General features: G+C 38.8%; 1 protein-coding gene and 1 non-coding gene across 4 annotated transcripts; both read left to right on the top strand.

Annotated features, from left to right (window-relative positions):
- Positions 1 to 1,068: 1,068 nt before the first annotated feature.
- On the top strand, positions 1,069 to 17,158 carry LOC127802405 (protein N-terminal asparagine amidohydrolase). Of its 3 annotated transcripts, none has more exons than XM_052338195.1 (9): positions 1,069 to 1,218; positions 3,233 to 3,418; positions 5,136 to 5,200; positions 5,302 to 5,401; positions 5,500 to 5,538; positions 5,641 to 5,826; positions 7,231 to 7,409; positions 15,806 to 15,925; positions 16,811 to 17,158. In XM_052338195.1, exons 1-9 carry the CDS (start codon positions 1,162 to 1,164, stop codon positions 16,914 to 16,916), a joined length of 1,038 nt encoding a protein of 345 aa, XP_052194155.1. In that variant the 5' UTR covers positions 1,069 to 1,161; the 3' UTR covers positions 16,917 to 17,158. The 3 variants fall into 3 exon arrangements, with proteins under 3 accessions (XP_052194155.1, XP_052194157.1, XP_052194156.1); XM_052338196.1 differs by having other exon boundaries at positions 1,108 to 1,218; positions 3,208 to 3,418; XM_052338197.1 differs by lacking the exon at positions 3,233 to 3,418 and having other exon boundaries at positions 1,087 to 1,218.
- Positions 8,876 to 8,956, top strand: LOC127802928 (small nucleolar RNA snoR35). Its single transcript, XR_008023378.1, has one exon. It is a non-coding gene; the product is annotated as a small nucleolar RNA snoR35 (small nucleolar RNA).
- Positions 17,159 to 18,020: the final 862 nt, after the last annotated feature.

Genomic DNA, 18,020 nt, shown 5'->3' with positions numbered 1-18,020 from the left:
CCTTTTAGAATTTTAGTTTATAACTTCTACTAGATTTTAGAAGGGGTAGAAGTTGGCTTTTTCAAAACTGGGGTACCTAACTTCTACAACTCCTGATTAAACAGTTACATTTTTTTGACAATTTTGCCCTGTTTTTAACAAAGAATTACTCTTCTGTCCACGCAATCAAGGGTCTCTCTTCTCCACCGTCATCTCTATTTTCAAATCTCTTCTTCTCTTTCGCCATCTCCCTTTCTCTCTATACACTAATTAATTTTTTTATAACACTTGAAACTTATACATATACACTAATTAATTTTTAAATTATCATTCTATAACTATTAAGGGTATATGGACAATTATACAAAAATAAATTATTTTACAACTTATGATATCAAACACCACAACTGTTTAACTATAACTTCTGAGAAGTTGTAACAAATAAGTTCACAACTTATTCTAAGTTTTAGAAGCTATAATCTAAGAAGTTATAATCTATAATTTATTTAATTAAACTGCAACAAACAGGGCCAATACCGATCACTACTTAAAAAACATAAAAAAAATAAATAATACAAGCGAACAATATCAAATAGGCTACAAGACCAACAAAAAGCACAGACGACGCAAGTGGAGGAACAGAGTTTAAAAAGTATTTTTGAAAGATTAATATCTTGAATGAGCCATAAATCATAACTTCTAATAGTAATTTGTCGATTTCTAAAATGAAAATTACAAATTATAGAACCTGAAAACAATCGATCCAGGAGTTCAATGATCCTTTAAAAATCGTGCTACATCAACGGATAAGATGATAAATTCAATAACTGAATCAAATTTCATAAATCAAATTTTATCATCGATCATCAAGGTACTGCGGACGAGAGATTCATGAAACTCGATAGGATTACATCATGGGATGAAGCCCGAGGCTTCATTCAAAGACAACAATGACAAATTAAGTGAGGACATTTTTATCATTCGACAATTTTAATAATTTTTTCTTGGATAACTCAATTATTTCTAGAAATAACATTTTTCTTTAAAATTAATCCATCCATGGATGACCTGTATATTATGACGAAGTACTTCAAATATGGAAATACGGTCCTCTGTGTTCTTGCCCAATCTCTCTCTCGCTCTCTCGCATTTTTATGTTTTGCCCATCGGCGTTATAGAATCATGATATACGTCGGCGGAGTTCCATTTTCGGCCGATGATGCAGAATCTTCGTCTCAGGTAATCCCTGCTTCGCTTCTCACTAATTTCTGTACTTCCCATGTATTCACTCTCACGCCAATCATCTCTCCCTCTCTCTCTCTCTCTCTCTCTCTCTCTCTCTATATATATATATATATACACACACGCACGCACACACACACACACACACCCATATATATATCTTTACTGTGAAAAAGCTTATCAGTTAGCTGATTAGTTCACAGTTTTTCGCCCGAGAATTCACGGTTGATAATCCACTAGATTGTCACTGTCCAGGTTGAAATTCCGCATTTCTTGCCCTACAAAATTAGTGACTCGTTTGATTAGATTCGTTGTTCATACTTGATTAACAACAATAACAGTATTATTTCAAGCCTTGATGTCACTGGTGAGGTTGGTTATGGATTCTAACTTATGAGTCATCGAATCTATGACCAATTGACCATGTGTTCTATAAAACTCATGTAATGCATAAGATTTTTCCACCAAAATTTTCCTGGTCTTCTGCGATGCTCTTTGATCCCGTCCCCTATTTCACAAGAGGATCTATTGGTATTTTTCTTACATCATCATACTATCTTAATCACTTGTTACATTTCTTATCTTCAATAAGAGCCACTTCAATCTTATTTTAGATAATTAATCTTGTTCATACTTCTACGACTACCGTTATACCATAACGTTCTTATCTTAGCTAAGCTCACGTTTTGCTGGTTAATGATGCTTTACTACACAACATGGACTGTACACCCATCCGGCTTCTCATATGTAATGTGCTAGACATGGACTACACTCACCTAGTATGGGACTTTGGATAATCCATCTCTAGGTGCTCAATACAAAATTGTTGGAGGATGCATTGAGCCTTATGAGAGGGCAAGCCTTAGTAGCAATGGCATGGTAAGGTTGCTCTTATATTTACTAGAAGGTCATAGGATTGAGTTGTGGAAATAATTTCTTTGCAATGTAAGGTTAAGTTTGCATACAAAAATGAATCTGCCCTGGACCTGCACTAAGCAGGGAGCCTTGTGCGCTATGGATGCCATTTTTAATGCATTGAGGTTTATACCTTTGAATTACATGTGAAGATGGAGATGACTAATAGTTTGAATTGCACCTGTGTCTTGAAACCACAACTTGTGAGCTGTGTCTTTAAAGTTTCTGTGTCTTTAGAGGAAAAGGTAAAAAAGGGTGAAAGATAGCCTGGATGCTTAATAGACAAGGTAAAAAAAGGTGAAAGATAGCCTGGATGCTTAATTATACAGCTCCATATGTGGTTTGCACGTATGCTGTTATATCTGCATTTTAGGTACATATCCTATCATCATCCTCTCTGCTGATCTGTTCCCAACCAGGGGACATGGGAACTCCATATGTGGTGTGTGTTTATGTGTTCGTATCTATGTTGTCGGATACTCATTGTTTGGCAATCCTGTCTGCTGACCTTTTCCCAATCTGGGGATGCTGGGAAGGTCAATCCTCACATAGTAATTTCTATTTTATTTCCAGAGTTCCATGTGCTCAACTGATGGTATTTGTATAAGTGTTGAATTCATTTACTATTCATGCTGAAGGACAACCTTTGAAAAGGGAAAATGTCAGATTTATTAATCGATTGCTTTATTTCCAAGATTTAATGACTATAATCAATGGAATCAAGACATGGGAAAATTTCACAATTGTTTGATGAGTTTTCATCTATTTAGGGTAAAAGCAGTGCTTACTATGTGAATAAAGAGGTTTCTTCTTCTTCTTCTTCTTCTTTTTTTTTTGTAATGCACAGTATGTGAGAGCCTCGGTAACAAAGAAAGAAAATTTCAACCTGTTTACTGTTTCATCTTCTTAAAAGCTTTTTCTAATTACATTGTGTGGGCTACCCGAACCTTCTTTACTATTCCAAGCTAGAATTGGTTGAATAATGTAGTGGATGCAAGTAATGTGGTTCTCTCGGCTGCTGATTATTTATTCCCAAGAACTCCTTTCTTTTCTGTGTTAAATCATTGGCAGACATGCCAACTTGTTCTATATGCAGGGAAGTACCATGTTGGTTGCTTTAATGGAGCATCCAGTTCTGGTGTCTGCATCAAGTTCAGTTAAAGCTATCCCCACATGGAAGTTTACAATTCCTGAAGAATCTGGTTCAGAAAAATCAAGACAAAGTAAATGTGTTTATGTATTCCAAAGAGAATATGCTACCGTTGACCCTGCATATGTAGATGTATGTGCACATCTTTGTTGTGTTTGTTATTTTTTTTCATAAATACATGTATTCATATCATCATCATTATTTGATGAATATGTATTTTCGTATTTTAGTTCAACAGGAAAATAAATTGGATATTTGTTGTGGGATTGCTGTATGTGAAGTACTTCCAAAACCTCCCTATTGCCTTCAAAATTGACTATAATAGCCCTCTGTTTTCTGGAACCTTGATCTATTATCATCAATTGAATTGAGTTATTATAGTTAACTGGTCCAAGGTGTAGAAGCATATATTATAACTCTCATTTTCATGTAGGGTACTAGCATTTTCTGGTAAGATTGATCTTGACCCCAAGTTGACATACTAGTGTAATTGGAGGAAATTTAACTAGACCAAGGTGTAAGACCACATTGCTGTGGCTGTAATTTAATTTAGTTCTTACCATCTGCTATTTAACATCGCTCCCCACAGTCACAGTGTTGAAATGAAAATTTCTACCATAAATTACATTGTTGTGGCTGTAATTTAATTTAGTTCTTACATCTGCTATTCAACAAGACATGGTTCCTGATAATGCTTGTTTTGGCCCTACTTAGTGAGTTTTTCTTGGTCCTTACCTCAGTATATTAAGTGCCAATACTTGGGGTTTTGGCACTTTCACACTGAATTTGGTCACCGCTCTCTTTTATAGAAGTTTCACAACTCTATTTAATAGAAGTATGGCATGCCTTGAGGCAATTCAATAATTATGAATTTATGATTACTGGAGAGATTGCCTACCACTTTATATTGAAGTGTTACCAATTGAATTTTATATGTGTTAAGAGTAGCTTATAAAAGTTGTACGTAAGTAGTGTAGTACTTGTACTTAAGAGTCTTATATATACTTCATAACTGCCTAACAGATGAATGTACTGATTTTTCCCTCTACTCTCTCTCTCTCTCTCTCTCTCTCTGTGTGTGTGTTTTCATTCTTGGCTGCTTCAATATGTAAAAATAAGGTTGTATTATTCTAAAAGATTTCTTCAACAAAAGAATTTTATCACGTATCAGTCATGTTGAATTGGTCAATCAAATGTAAGGTTTCCCAATTGCTATTACTTATTATTGCTATATGGGTATTTTTCTTTACAGTAGTTAGTTGTTGAGGATTTCGTAAAATTTTCCTTCTGAGTTTTCAGCTGGACATATAATTAATGAAACTATATGTCATTTAGAATTAGGTAACCCTAATTATCCCCTTCCACTTGGTAAGCATTATGTCTGTTTGGTATATAACATGTTTTTTTTTTTTCTTTTTCCGGTAATTTAGCACATGGTGATTGGCCATAGATACACAACCAAGAGGGAATTTCAAGAGAGCTTCCACTAGCTCTAGTCACTTGTATGCTTTAGAGAATAAGTAGGAAGACCACTAGGCTTCCAGTCTAAGAACGAGTTGATGAAGATTCAAGAAGCAAGAGGAGTTAAAGCAAGATTGAAGTACATGCCTGTAACAATTTGGTTCACAGTTGGCTTACTGCAATAGTGACAAAAATGCGAGTGAAATCTGGAATTTTCTTTTCTCAAAAATGTTTGCTTATATGTGATTTTCTGAAACCATTTAGGACTTCTACCAATATAACTGCCCTTGTATAGTTATCTTTCCAAATACCCATTTTCCATGTATGTTTAATAAACTTCAAATTCCTTGAACTCATCTATGTATTCTTATGTCTCTTCCATACACAGTTTGTTGGAACTGATGAAGCAACTACCTGTGTGGGTCTTTCCATTCGGAACCGAACAAGTGGAATGTATCGATATACTTGATTAAAGCTAATGATTTGTATTATTTTGTGAAATATAAGTATTTGATATGAGATTCTAATTCTGTTATTGGCTACCTTGATGGCAGGACTTCTGTTTCCCACATGGATTCACCAAATGTCGTTGATATTGGCCTCACCCAGATGTTAAATTCAGTTTTCAATGAAAATTCTGATGCTGAGTTGGATGTACTTTATTCCTTCAAAATTCTATTGTTTTAATAATTAGTTGTCTTAATGGAAGCAATCTTGCTTGGTTTTTGACTCTATAAGGATGTGATATGCAGGTGCATCTAGTTGGTGGTTTTCAGGATGTGTCACCTCAAGTCTGGCCCAAGATCCTTTGCTTTGTCTTTGATTTTCAGAGATGTACTTATCTGGTCAGAGACAGAATAACTAAGGTTGAATGTATTGAATTTTTCTTGCAGCAAGCTGGTGGTGGTTCTAGATGCAAGGGAAAACTGAAAGGCTATTCATTTCCTTTGTGTGCCAAGATAGTTGAAACTCTGCAAAGTAGAGGAGAAAGATTTCTCCTTCAAACCCTTCATGTCCTTGGGCACAATACCAGATGGGACTCTGCAGGAAATGCATGCCCCATTTTCAATGGATTCCTGGTTAGTTTCATATTTATGAATTTCCTATTTATTGTGTCACATTGTGTTAATAAATGATTGTTGTACCTAGAAGAAAGTCTGCTTACCTCAGGATAAGAGAGAGGGAGTTAATAAGTAGCCTAACCACCTCTCGCCTTTTGCCTAGTAGGTTGATGCTACTTGAGCCTGCCTTACAATGCTAAGGGCCTAAGGCAAAGTGCACTTGGCATTATGCTAGGTCACAAAACTTTAACCTGAATGATTTATTATTCTCTATACACTTTGAGAAGAATACATGGGGAATAAAGCACATATAATATATCCATCATAGGATGTCTGTCCAGCACATGGCAGCCTTTGTTAGTGCATTCTGAGAAGCACAGTTATCATCAGATTGGACCTGCTGGTGAACTGGTTCAATCAGGGTCCACAGGTTTGGATTAGTTAAGGAAGACTGGTCCAAACCTGGAAAGTTATGCACCTAGTAAGTGCAAAAAATTGAACCAGAACCCAGAATTCACCAAGGATGCTTGTGCCAAGTTTTGGACCCAGGCCAATGATGTGCTCTGCGTCTTTGCTTGTATTATAACATGTCATTTAAATATATAACTATTATAAATGAAACATAGATATTTTTATAAATCTGGTTAAACCGGGAGAACAGTGGTTGACTTGATGAACCATTGAACCATGCCTTAGCTGGTTCACTGACCAGTTCATTTTTTATAACAATGCTGAGAAGTATAGAAATTGTTTTAGCAGTAAATGGTTGCTTTTTAGCCGATAGCCACTAATCATCCACTCGTGAGGAAATTTTTGTTTAGTGCTCCCCTTGAAGCCACAGGTGGGGGCTATGACTATTTTTTAGACAGCCCTATTTTGTATTTTATTGCACTTGTCATAAAGGATGGATTGTAGTGATTTTTCTTTGTTGGTAATTTTATAAGGTGATCACTTTAAATTCCTACAAATCTCTTGTGGTGATTGCTACCACTCTCTGTAAAGGACCATTATGATAGCAGGTCCATTTGCATATTTATACAGCATCAGGAGGCTCATCAAATATTCACGGGAAATTCTACTTTACCCATCTGATATGCATAACCTAATACTAGATGTAAAGTAGTGAGTTCTATGCTGGTTTACTAAATGATGGGGATGCTTCTGTTAAAGCTAGAATGGACAGGATCCATAAGATGTATTGTACATGTGGTCGTATGAACATAAAAGAAAACAAAATTGCTTCCTAAATGGATACATGCACAGAATTTACTCATTGTTGTAAATTTACTTACATTGGTTAAAACTTCTTTGACTGAGCATTGAGGTAAATCTTTTGACAAGGGATTATTGGTAATCTATTGATGTAGAGTTTTACTCAAGCTTTTAAAACAGTGTTGTTTTCTTATTTCTCACTATCTTCAGGTAGAAACTTCTACTGGATCAATCTTTCCTGCCAGCTTTGACAAGACTTCAAGATGCCCAGATGAAATAGTTAGGAGAACCCGGCTAGCTGCATGTTTTGAGGACACCAATTTGAGTGGCAGGTTACTGGAGGTGTATGACACTCAAACTGACCGGTTCATAATTGCTCCATTTTTTTGGTAATTGTGCTTTACCTTTTACATTTATTCAGGGCCAGACAATATTTTCAATTAGATTTTCCAATGTCAAACAAGAAAAGAAATTCTGCTTAGTCATGCTGACAGTCTTTCTAATTTTGCCTCTTTTTGTCTCTCATTAGATGATTAAACTATTGGGTAAAATACACTCGGTACTCAAGGTTTGGCCTAAAAACAGAAAATATGCCTGTGGTATGAGAAATTGCAACAAATGCCCTTACTTTTGTCATGAACCTAGGGTTCAAGACAGACTGAAATGGACAATCGGAAAGATCCGATTGAATTAAGGTTAAGAGCAGAATGTATTAGAGGGAAAATTGAAGAAGAATGGGGGAGAAATTAGAGAGAAAATGAGGGAGAGCAGAATAGAGAAATGAGGGGGAGATTGTAGAGAAATTGTAGAGAGAGAATCAGATTTCAATTATCAATTCAAGCATACTCTCTCTTCTTACAATGGGCCTTTTTATAGGCCTTAGCTAGCTCCCTAACTAATTTCTAACAGCACCCATATGCTCCTAACAAACACCCAAATATCTCCTAACAAACTAATATAACTAATTACATTATTGCCCTTTTAATTACCCTTAGTACATGACAATTTCCCCTCCTTGAAATGTTTCTTGTCCCCAAGAAACTTATTACCACCTAGCCATTGCTTCTTTATCCAATGCCCGCCTTCTCTATCTGATTTTTCTTTCTTTCTTTTCTTGTCCTTCTAGGCCTTTTCTTCTTCCTCGTTCTCAAGTATCCAAGATCAATTCCTGTCGTAATTCGGCCTAGAACTTCAATAGGAGCAAGTTGATAGAGTTCAAGTTCAATACCAGCAGCAGTTGTTCCTACACCTCCATGGTGCACCACAGCTGCAAATTAAAAGATATCATCAGCATTCTCGAAATGCAGCAATGGAAGATTGCAGATTTGCCTTGGACACTCATACCAAGGCTGCTTGTGAGCATTAGCCTTAGGAGCTGGTGCAACTTCAATTTCAGCCAACAAATCATCCTTCCATGTGTTAGACAGCAACTTGGATTTTCTAGTAGGAGCAAAAACCAACACAGCAGCGATAGTTTTGTTTTCTTCAGCAAAACCTTCAACTTCTTCAGCTACCTCCCTTAGTTTTGTTCCAGCTACATCCTCTTTGGCAAAACCTACAACTTCTTCAACTACCTCCCTTAGTTTTTTTCCAGCTACAACTGGCCTCCAAAATTCCTCACCCCTTTGAATTTGCTGCTGGTCGAGAGGACTACTTTCATGATCATAACTCATAGAAAAATTCCCTTGGCTGAAAGCGAAATCAGCATCTCTTTCTTCCGCGAATGTATCCTGCCCCCTTGAATGATCATGTGAGCTGCCATTAGATATCTGAGAAAGAGCAATAGGGAGATTGTTTGAGGCTAAACATCCACTAGAAAAACTCCCAGCAGGCTGTTGAACTCCTTGAATGGTTCGTGCATGATGAAAAACAGGTAATGCAGCACCAGATTGAGTAGAGAATGATGTGGTAAAAGACGTCCCAGTACTCTTTGGAATATTTGAAGTCAATCCATTCATCCCACAGCCATGTTTTGCTGCAGAAATATCAACAGCAGCCTCAAAATGCAGCAATGGAGGTTTGTATTCTTTCCTTGAATACTCATACCAAGGCTGTTTGTGAGCATTAACATCAAGAGATGCTGCAACTTCACTTCTAGCCAACGATTGCTCAATGATTGACACCTGACCAAGTGTCTTAGCACTAGTAAGAGTGCTTGAGAGGCTGTCAATTGATTGATTGCCTTCCTCCAATTCCTTTTCCTCACTTTTTTCTTCCTTCGGCTTCTCCATTTTAAGAAACTCCTCTTTGTTGAAACTTCCATGATAGTCATCAAAGTATTCGGCAGGAAGATTGTAATGATACTCCTTAGATAGTATCATTGCAAACTCTTGCAACTTCTCGCGGAACATTCGACCAAATTCCTTGCACTCTTCATCAAACCCACTGCTGGTTCCTTTGTCCAATTGGCTGATCCCCTTCTTATGTTCCTTGTTGCTGCTAACTGAAAGTGCAGCCTTCTTCGGCTGCCATTGAAGCTCCATTCCAGCTGAAAATGAAGCATTCTTTTGCTGCAATTTAGGGCTCATTTGCTCCATGTATGCACTGCTCCCCTTGGCTGCCTTTGTTTCCCTTTGCTCACAGCCTCTCCTAACTTCATGAGTAGGACACCCCACTGAAAATGCAGCCTTCTTTGGCTGCCATTGATGCTCCCTTCCAACTGAAAAGGAAGAATTCTTCTGCTGCAACTGAGACTCCAATGGTCTCAGATATGCACTGCTACCCATGGTTGAATTTTCACCAACAACATACTTCGACGGCCAAGGAATGGGAGTTATATACATGCTTTTGTTTTGCATGTTGTAGCAGTTCCTAGACTCGCCTCAATTGCAACTCAAGAGTCGGGCACCCACTCCTCTTTGCCTTTCCACTTTGACCCAAGTCAGCCAAAAATTTACAGCCAAAATCTACCTCTTGTTTCCTTTGCTGACAGCTTGAGAATTATTGCAATCGCTGCCATCAATCAAGACTTACAATGGCTGCGACCCACACCCCAATCACTATCCAATGGCTGGGGCCACTAACTCTCCTTCAGAATTTAATCTGAGAGATGCTCACCTGCTCCGATCTGCCACTGGATCACCTTCGGATTCCAAAATCACTAGCATAGGTTGGAAGGCAACCACAACTGTAGCACACACAGTGCCGAACAAGGCAGCAATGCCCCACAGAAATCTGGTCGGAATTCTCGATCAAAACTGCAACACCACAGCCGCACCTACAGGAAGCTTATCGGTATGGGCGGATTGGTCTTCTGGTTTGGGCCATCCGCTTCACCCTTGACAATTCACGCTCGCCTTGGACAGTCGCAACCCTCTGGCTGTCCACAGCACCACCTTCGACGGACTCCTTACTCACTACAATCCTAACCGACTAGCTGAGAATCACCGGTTCCAACGTCACTCCTTAAGTTTGCTTGGATGGTCGAGATCGGCTCTGCTTGCGATCGCTATGGATTCACGGTCGCCTCCCCGCCGACTCCTCCTTCTCACCCAATCACCGACCACGACTGGAGGACCACCGCCTCCTTGAGTTCGCCTTGATCGACAAGTCCTGGGAATCGAGTTACGATCGCGGTAGACTCCAATCACTCTAATCTGCTCCTTTTCGATGCCTTAAATTGCTGTTCGACCAACTTCCTAGCCTAACTTCCTGCCTTGCTCTAATTAGAATTGAGAGAACCGCGTCTTCCTCCTTTGGTTCTACCTACTCACTGGAACCGATCGCTATGGACCAGCAACCTAACTCACCCCCGACACTGCTATTGAATTCACTGGACCAGATGCGCGACTTTTGAAACCAGCTCGCAACTCCAAATCCAGCTTTCGCTAATCGCTGGCCTGCTACACTTTCGAAATTCGCCGACCTACGATTAGCTTCCAGAAACGACCAGCTGCTCTGCTCAATCAATTCTGCCGAGAATCAACTACCAAAATTGCACGAATCACAGCTGAAGAACGACCGCTCTGATACCATTTGTCATGAACCTAGGGTTCAAGACGGACTGAAATGGACAATCGGAAAGATCCGATTGAATTAAGGTTAAGAGTAGAATGTATTAGAGGGAAAATTGAACAAGAATGGGGGAGAAATTAGAGAGAAAATGAGGGAGAGCAGAATAGAGAAATGAGGGGGAGATTGTAGAGAAATTGTAGAGAGAGAATCAGATTTCAATTATCAATTCAAGCATACCCTCTCTTCTTACAATAGGCCTTTTTATAGGCCTTAGCTAGCTCCCTAACTAATTTCTAACAGCACCCATGTGCTCCTAACAAACACCCAAATATCTCCTAACAAACTAATATAACTAATTACATTATTGCCCTTCTAATTACCCTTAGTACATGACAACTTTGTAAACTTTGGTGTAATTTTCCTCCTACCGATAACTAAATACCAAAAATGCCCTCATCTTCTTCTTCTCCTCTCCTCTTCTCTCTCTCTCTCTCACACACACACACCCCTCTCTCTCTATCTATATATATCTTCTCTCTCTCTCTTGCTCGCTTGCTCAGTTCTCCTCTCCCTTCCTTTTCCTCTCCTGGTGGTTCATTGTTGATGGCTGAATTTGACCATCACCAAATGAGATGGTGTAACCACTGCATTGCCGTTGTGCCGGAGAAGGAAGAGAGCTTGCTGCCAACAGAGGTGAAAGCCTAGCCACTTCTTGAAGAAGATGATCTGATTATTTTTGGGTCTTTTGATTGTCTTTGGGATTGTGGCAGACTTGATTCGGTTGTGTCACGAACCTAGGGTTCGTGATAGGTTAGAAGAGGAATTGGGGAAGGAAATCAGAATTGTAGGAGGGAGAAAATCAGTAGAAAGAGGGAGAGATACTGAGAGAAAGAGAGGGAGAAATAGAAGAACATAAGAAATAGGAAGAAGAATGAGAGAGAAAGAGTGGAATATTAGAGAGAAATAGTATTCAATTCATTAATTCTGGATGCCCTCTTCCTACAGCTGAGACAATATATATATAGCCTCATTTAGCTATCAGACAAAGCTCTCTAACCAACTAAGCTACAAGACAAAAAGGGAAAATAACAAAATAACAACACCCATGTGTTATAACTGAAATAGCTCCTAACCAACTAAGGTAACTAATTACATTATTGCCCTTCTAATTATTCCTTGGGTCATGACAATTCTTCCCTTCTTGAGAGAGTTCTTGTCCCCCAAAACTTGCAGTAACTATTAATTACTTTTCATCCAATACCCGCTTTCTCAATCCGTTTCATTCATCTTGCTTGCTTGTATCTTTTAGGCCTTTTCTTCTTCGTTCTTAGGTTTTCAAGATCCATCCCAAGCATACTTTGGCCTAGAGCTTCAATTGAAGAAATTTGATCGAGTTCAATTTCGATGCCCCCACCTTCGGCAATAGCTGGCCAACCAAAATCGGTCTCCCTTTCCAATACAAGGATGGATAACAACTCTACAACCATAGCTGCCTTTATTGTGTTCCCATTCAACCCATGGCCAATCTCTGTTGCAAAAATATCAACATCTTGGAAATATAGTGATGAAGAGTTGTAGACTTGCCTTGGGTGCTCAGACCAATGCTGTCTGTGAGCGTTGGAATTAGGGGTTGCTGTGATTTTAATCCCCGATTTATCAGCTTCCAGCTCTTGTAAAGTGTGATCTTTACAGATCTCCTCATCCAATCTACTTCCATGTTCTGAATCCTTAGTTACCATTGATAAATTGGCTTTGATTCCAGCAACAACTTCCTTAATATTGATTGATTTTTCAGTTGATTCCTCTTGATTCCATGTAAGTAATCCAGCAGCTTCTTTTTCTTTTTGTTGGTTGCAATTCCCCTCTATTTGGACTTCTTTTTCAGCAATATCAGATGATCCCTCTGCATTGGCTGCCTTATCAATCTGTTCATTACAGGTTCCCTTTGAAGGATGTAATCCATCACCAATATTATCTCTGATGCTGCCAACATCCTTTTTGATATTGCTGCCTAATTCAAAGTACCCAAGCACATACTCGAAAGTCAATGATGAATTAGTTTCCCACCTTCTTGTCTTCTCCTTTGACTTCTCCATTTTAAGAAACCCCTCCTTGTTAAAACTTCCATGATAGTCATCAAAGTATTCGACGGGAAAACTATAATGATACTCCTTAGATAGTATCATTGCAAACTCTTGCAACTTCTCGCAAAACATTCGACCGAATTCCTTGCACTTTTCATCAATCCCATTGTTGGTTCCTTTGTCCCTTAGGCTAGACTCATTCTCAAACTTATTTTCCCAAATTTGATGCTTCTGGTCAACTGAAAATGCAGCATTTTTCTGCTGCCATTGAGGATCTGATTATCTAATGTGGGCACTGCTTCCCAAAATCTCTCGAGTAGGACATCTCACTAAAAATGCAACACTGTTCCGCTGCAATTGAGGCTGCTCTCTTACATGAAAATTACACACTGAAAATGTAACATCATTCGGCTGTAATTGAAACCCCATTTCAACTGAAAATGAAGAATTTTTCTGCTGCAATTGAGGCTCCCATGGTCTCCTACATGCACTGCTCCCCTTAGCTGATTTTTCACAATCAGCATACTTTGAAGATCAAGGAGCTATATGCATACTGCTCTTCTTCAAACAAGGTATCCCAAAATTCAAAGCCAAAATTAACCTTTGTTTACCTTACTAGCAGCCTAGGATTTGATTGGAATTACTGCAAAAAGAGCACTGGAATTCACAGCCAAAAATCACCCCTCCAAATTCACCTTCCACAATCCACTCTCATCCGCTCCAAATCTCAACGTTTCTATTGTGCAAATACTTCTAGAACTTGATTAAATCGGTTCGGCCTCCCCTTCTTGATCAACCACAGCAACTCGGAAAGAACAACAGCAATTCACCCTGTTGTTCCACCTTTAATAGTCGCTCTGTTTCACCTTCACATTCGATAACCTAATCTGGAAGTGATTCATGCTTCCTTCTTCACATTCTCTCCGTTTCCGATCCAATACCTGCTGGGCCACTTTGATTTGACTTAAGATTTAGCGTTGAATTTAATTCCAGAGTCAAAATGCTTGCTCAGCTTTGCCTCCTTGTTCAATCGACGCTACTCCGGCTCGTTGGAAATTGCTGCTATCTATTTCAACAGTCGAATTCCCGCTTCAAAGCTACTGCTTGCTTCCTTCTCAAGATTCGAACAGAAGGGCCCAGATTCACAGGCGACAATCGCCTCACGTCAGCCGCCCAGGGAAGTCGCCAACCCAATCACCTTCCAATTCAGAATCGCCCAGCGGAATCTGTTTGAACTGGCTGCGATAGCCTTCCTCACCCGTCGTCAACTCTAGCGAAGCTCTTGCAACCTGTCTTCCGCTTTAATTGCACGCGCCTAGGCCGTCTGCTTCACCTTCGACGGACTCACGCTCGCCTTGGACAGTCGCAACACTCCCAAGTCCAAATCGCGACCTCCTGGCCGTTCACGTTACCCTCTGGTCACCCACTCCAGTCGTCCGTCCAACCCGTGTCACTGCTGTCGCTCCCTAAGCTTGCTTGGATGGCCAAGGTTGACTCCGTTACCGTCCTTCAAAGTCGCCTATGAAGTGAGTCTCGTCCTCGTCTTAAGTAACCTGACTCGCCTTCGACACTGCTACTTGACTTCGCCAGACGATGCGCAAACGGCAGGCCACGAGCTTCCGAGAACGTATTTGTCAGACTCCCTCACCAATCGCGAGCGTTGTCTGTTCGCAATGCTTCGCCTCACCCAGAATCGCTTCTCACCATCTGGGTTGGGCTTGCTTGCTCGTCTGGAAGTTCCAATCAACTGGAATCAAATCCACATGCCGCCGAAATCCTCCTTACCGTAATCGCCAAGGAAAATCGCCCACCATAGTAGTCGCCTTCAACTGGAATCAAATCCATAGCCAAGGATTGACTGCTCTGATACCAATTGTCACGAACCCTAGGTTAGAAGAGGAATTGGGGAAGGAAATCAGAATTGTAGAAGGGAGAAAATTAGTAGAAAGAGGGAGAGATATTGAGAGAAAGAGAGGGAGAAATAGAAGAACAGAAGAAATAGGAAGAAGAACGAGAGAGAAAGAGTGGAATATTAGAGAGAAATAATATTCAATTCATTAATTCTGGATGCCCTCTTCCTACAGTTGAGGCAATATATATATAGCCTCATTTAGCTATCAGACAAAGCTCTCTAACCAACTAAGCTACAAGACAAAAAGGGAAAATAACAAAATAACAACACCCATGTGTTGTAACAGAAATAGCTCCTAACCAACTAAGGTAACTAATTACATTATTGCCCTTCTAATTATTCCTTGGGTCATGACAGATTGATGCGCAACTTGTGATTTTATATCGTTGGAAGCAGGTGACCTTACTTTGACCTAGCAAGTCTCTTGTAACAGCCCCATCGTGATGCCCCTCTCTCCTATATATGTCTCTCTATATCTCTCTCTTATTCCTCCCTCCATCTCTTTTTCTCTCTCTCTCTCTCTCCCTTTCTCTATTTCAGCCTTGGCCAAATCAGAGAGAGCCTCCATGGCTGAACCCACTTGTTCAGTGGTTTCAGATGAGAGAGACAGAGAGGAGACAGGGGAGAAGGGAAGGGTATAACAGTCGATTTACATATTTTTAATTGTCATTGCGGTCACTGTCATTTCTAAAATGTTGGGGTACTCGTTGTCATTAAGGAAAAACCTTAGGGGTGGTTAATGTTATTTACCCTGAACTATTTGTATTTGTCTATTGAATACATTGTTAACATACTGCTGCTTATGGTGATACTGTGCATTTTACACAACCAACAGGACCGAACACCTATTATATATTGCTTCAACTGGGGAGAAATTATCAGATTCAGAAATTCTTCTTTCATGTTCTACTTCACCTTTTGCAGAGGGCCCAGATTTTGTGGATAATGAGAGAAGGTACATATGCTTGTGCCAGGTTCTGATTGTAATCTTTTTCCATACCAATTCCATATTTACCACTAAAATGACATGATTTGTTAAGAAACTTCTGATTTTATGGTTATTAAAGTAATTGACAAGTAAGGAATTTGATTACTGAGCTTTTTCTGAGGCTTTCTGGACACAAGTCACTTATAATATGGCAAAAGTCTAGAAGAAGTTATTCAGTGTAGTTAGCCTTGTCTGAGATTAGTATGTTCTGTAAGAATGTAAGTAGCTTTTAGTAAGATTATATAAACCTACTTCCTAAAAGATATGAGCCTGTATACGATGAAGTAATTTGGAAGGTGCTTTCCTTGTTTAAAAGTGTAAAATAGTAAGAAAACTTGGTAGAGTGCAAAATCTATAAATGTAATATTTTCATGTGGCATCTCTCTCTCTCTCTCTCCCCATAACCATCGAAAACTAAAGGATTTTATTTTATTTCTTTGTTTATTTATTTTTGGGTGGGGTGCAGGGGAATGGTAGGATGACTATTTTACCATGTGTGGAGTGGTTATTCTTTATGTTGCTTCTGTTAGTTAACTACTGTCCTATTAATATTTTTTTAGAACTTCAGCATTGTACTATGAAACCTACAATCCTATTAGCTCTGATCTTTTTTTGGAACTTCAGCATTGTACTATGAAACCTTTAAAGAGTACCTTTAACAAGTCTTCTGATAACATGAGAAACGATGATTAGGTGTAGCTTTTAGCCTCTTACAATAATATAGGCTTCTACGTACAATGATCTGGTTGTTGTTATCGTATCACCAATATTTTGCTCAAGACTTTAAAGCATATTTTAATGTGATGCAGTGCATATGATCAGCTGTAAATGTCATTTTTTTTTTTCCTTCAGGTTGTGGGGTTTTTTGATTGAAAATCCAGATTGGAGAGACATGTTTCCGATGGAGCAACCGCGTGTATTTGAGAGAGCTGAGAGTGGATTTTGGATAAGGCAGTGAGTACAATTATCTCCAGATTAAACTCTAGCTGTCTTCTGTAATTGTCCATTTGAGAAGTAATTCTTCCCCATGTCAATGGCATACTCGCTAGATACTTGGGTGTGTTTGATTGCAAATATGAACTTTGTATTGGAAAAAAATATTTTGAACTTTGTATTGGAAAAAAATATTTTCTAAACAATTGAATTGTCTAGAACTAAATTTCAGGAAAAATATTAATTGAAAGTGTTTGATTGTCTTAATTTTCTGCTTAGAAATTATAATATTTTTTCAACTTTTGATATTTGATTGTTATTGAATTTCAAGGAATTACTTAAAAATAAATTATAAATATACATACACAATATTCAAAAAATAAAATAAATATACATACATCCCTTGGATGAAGGAGTCATCGTCACTAGCCGTCATTGTCGTCACTGGCTGCCATTGTCGCCATCATCGTTCACTCCTCGGTTGTCGCTTTTGCTCGCCCTCTCTCTTGTTCAGTCCGTCGCTGTCATCATTGGCCGCTGTTGCCATCACCGTTCACTTCTTGTCGCTCTTGCTCGTTTTCTCGTTCATTTGCCCTTTCTCTCGCTTAGTTCGTCATTGCCTCTTATTCCTCACGACCACCAGCCAAGCTTCTCTTCAGCTTCGTCGATAGTCGGCTGCTCTTCTTCTCATTTGCAGTGCCATCGTCGTTCCTTCGTGATTGCGGGCCGAGCTTCCCTTCAACTCCATTTTCCAATTCTTTAGAAAAAAAATTCCAACCCCCCAAAAAATTTGTTTTCCAACTAAAATGGGAATTAGCCATCATGCGACCAAAAGATAGAAATCATTTTTCATGAAAATTTTGGGTAATTAAACACATCAAAACTTGAAATTTGGGTGGAAAATGATCATTTTTCATGAAAAAAATGGCCAATCAAATAGCGCCTTAGGGTGTGTTTGATTGTAAGTATGGAATTTATATGAAAAAAAATATTTTCTAAACAATTGAATTGTATAGAATTAAATTTCAAGAAAAATATTAATTGAAGGTGTTTGATTTGTTTAATTTTTTACTTAAAAATTGTTATACTTTTTCAATTTTTAGTGTTTGATTATCATTATTTTTCATGG

The sequence above is a fragment of the Diospyros lotus genome, chromosome 5, assembly GCF_014633365.1.
Source record: "Diospyros lotus cultivar Yz01 chromosome 5, ASM1463336v1, whole genome shotgun sequence".
Lineage (NCBI taxonomy): Eukaryota > Viridiplantae > Streptophyta > Magnoliopsida > Ericales > Ebenaceae > Diospyros > Diospyros lotus.
Note: the sequence above shows the minus strand (reverse complement) of the source record. Positions and strands in the feature narration are given on the sequence as shown.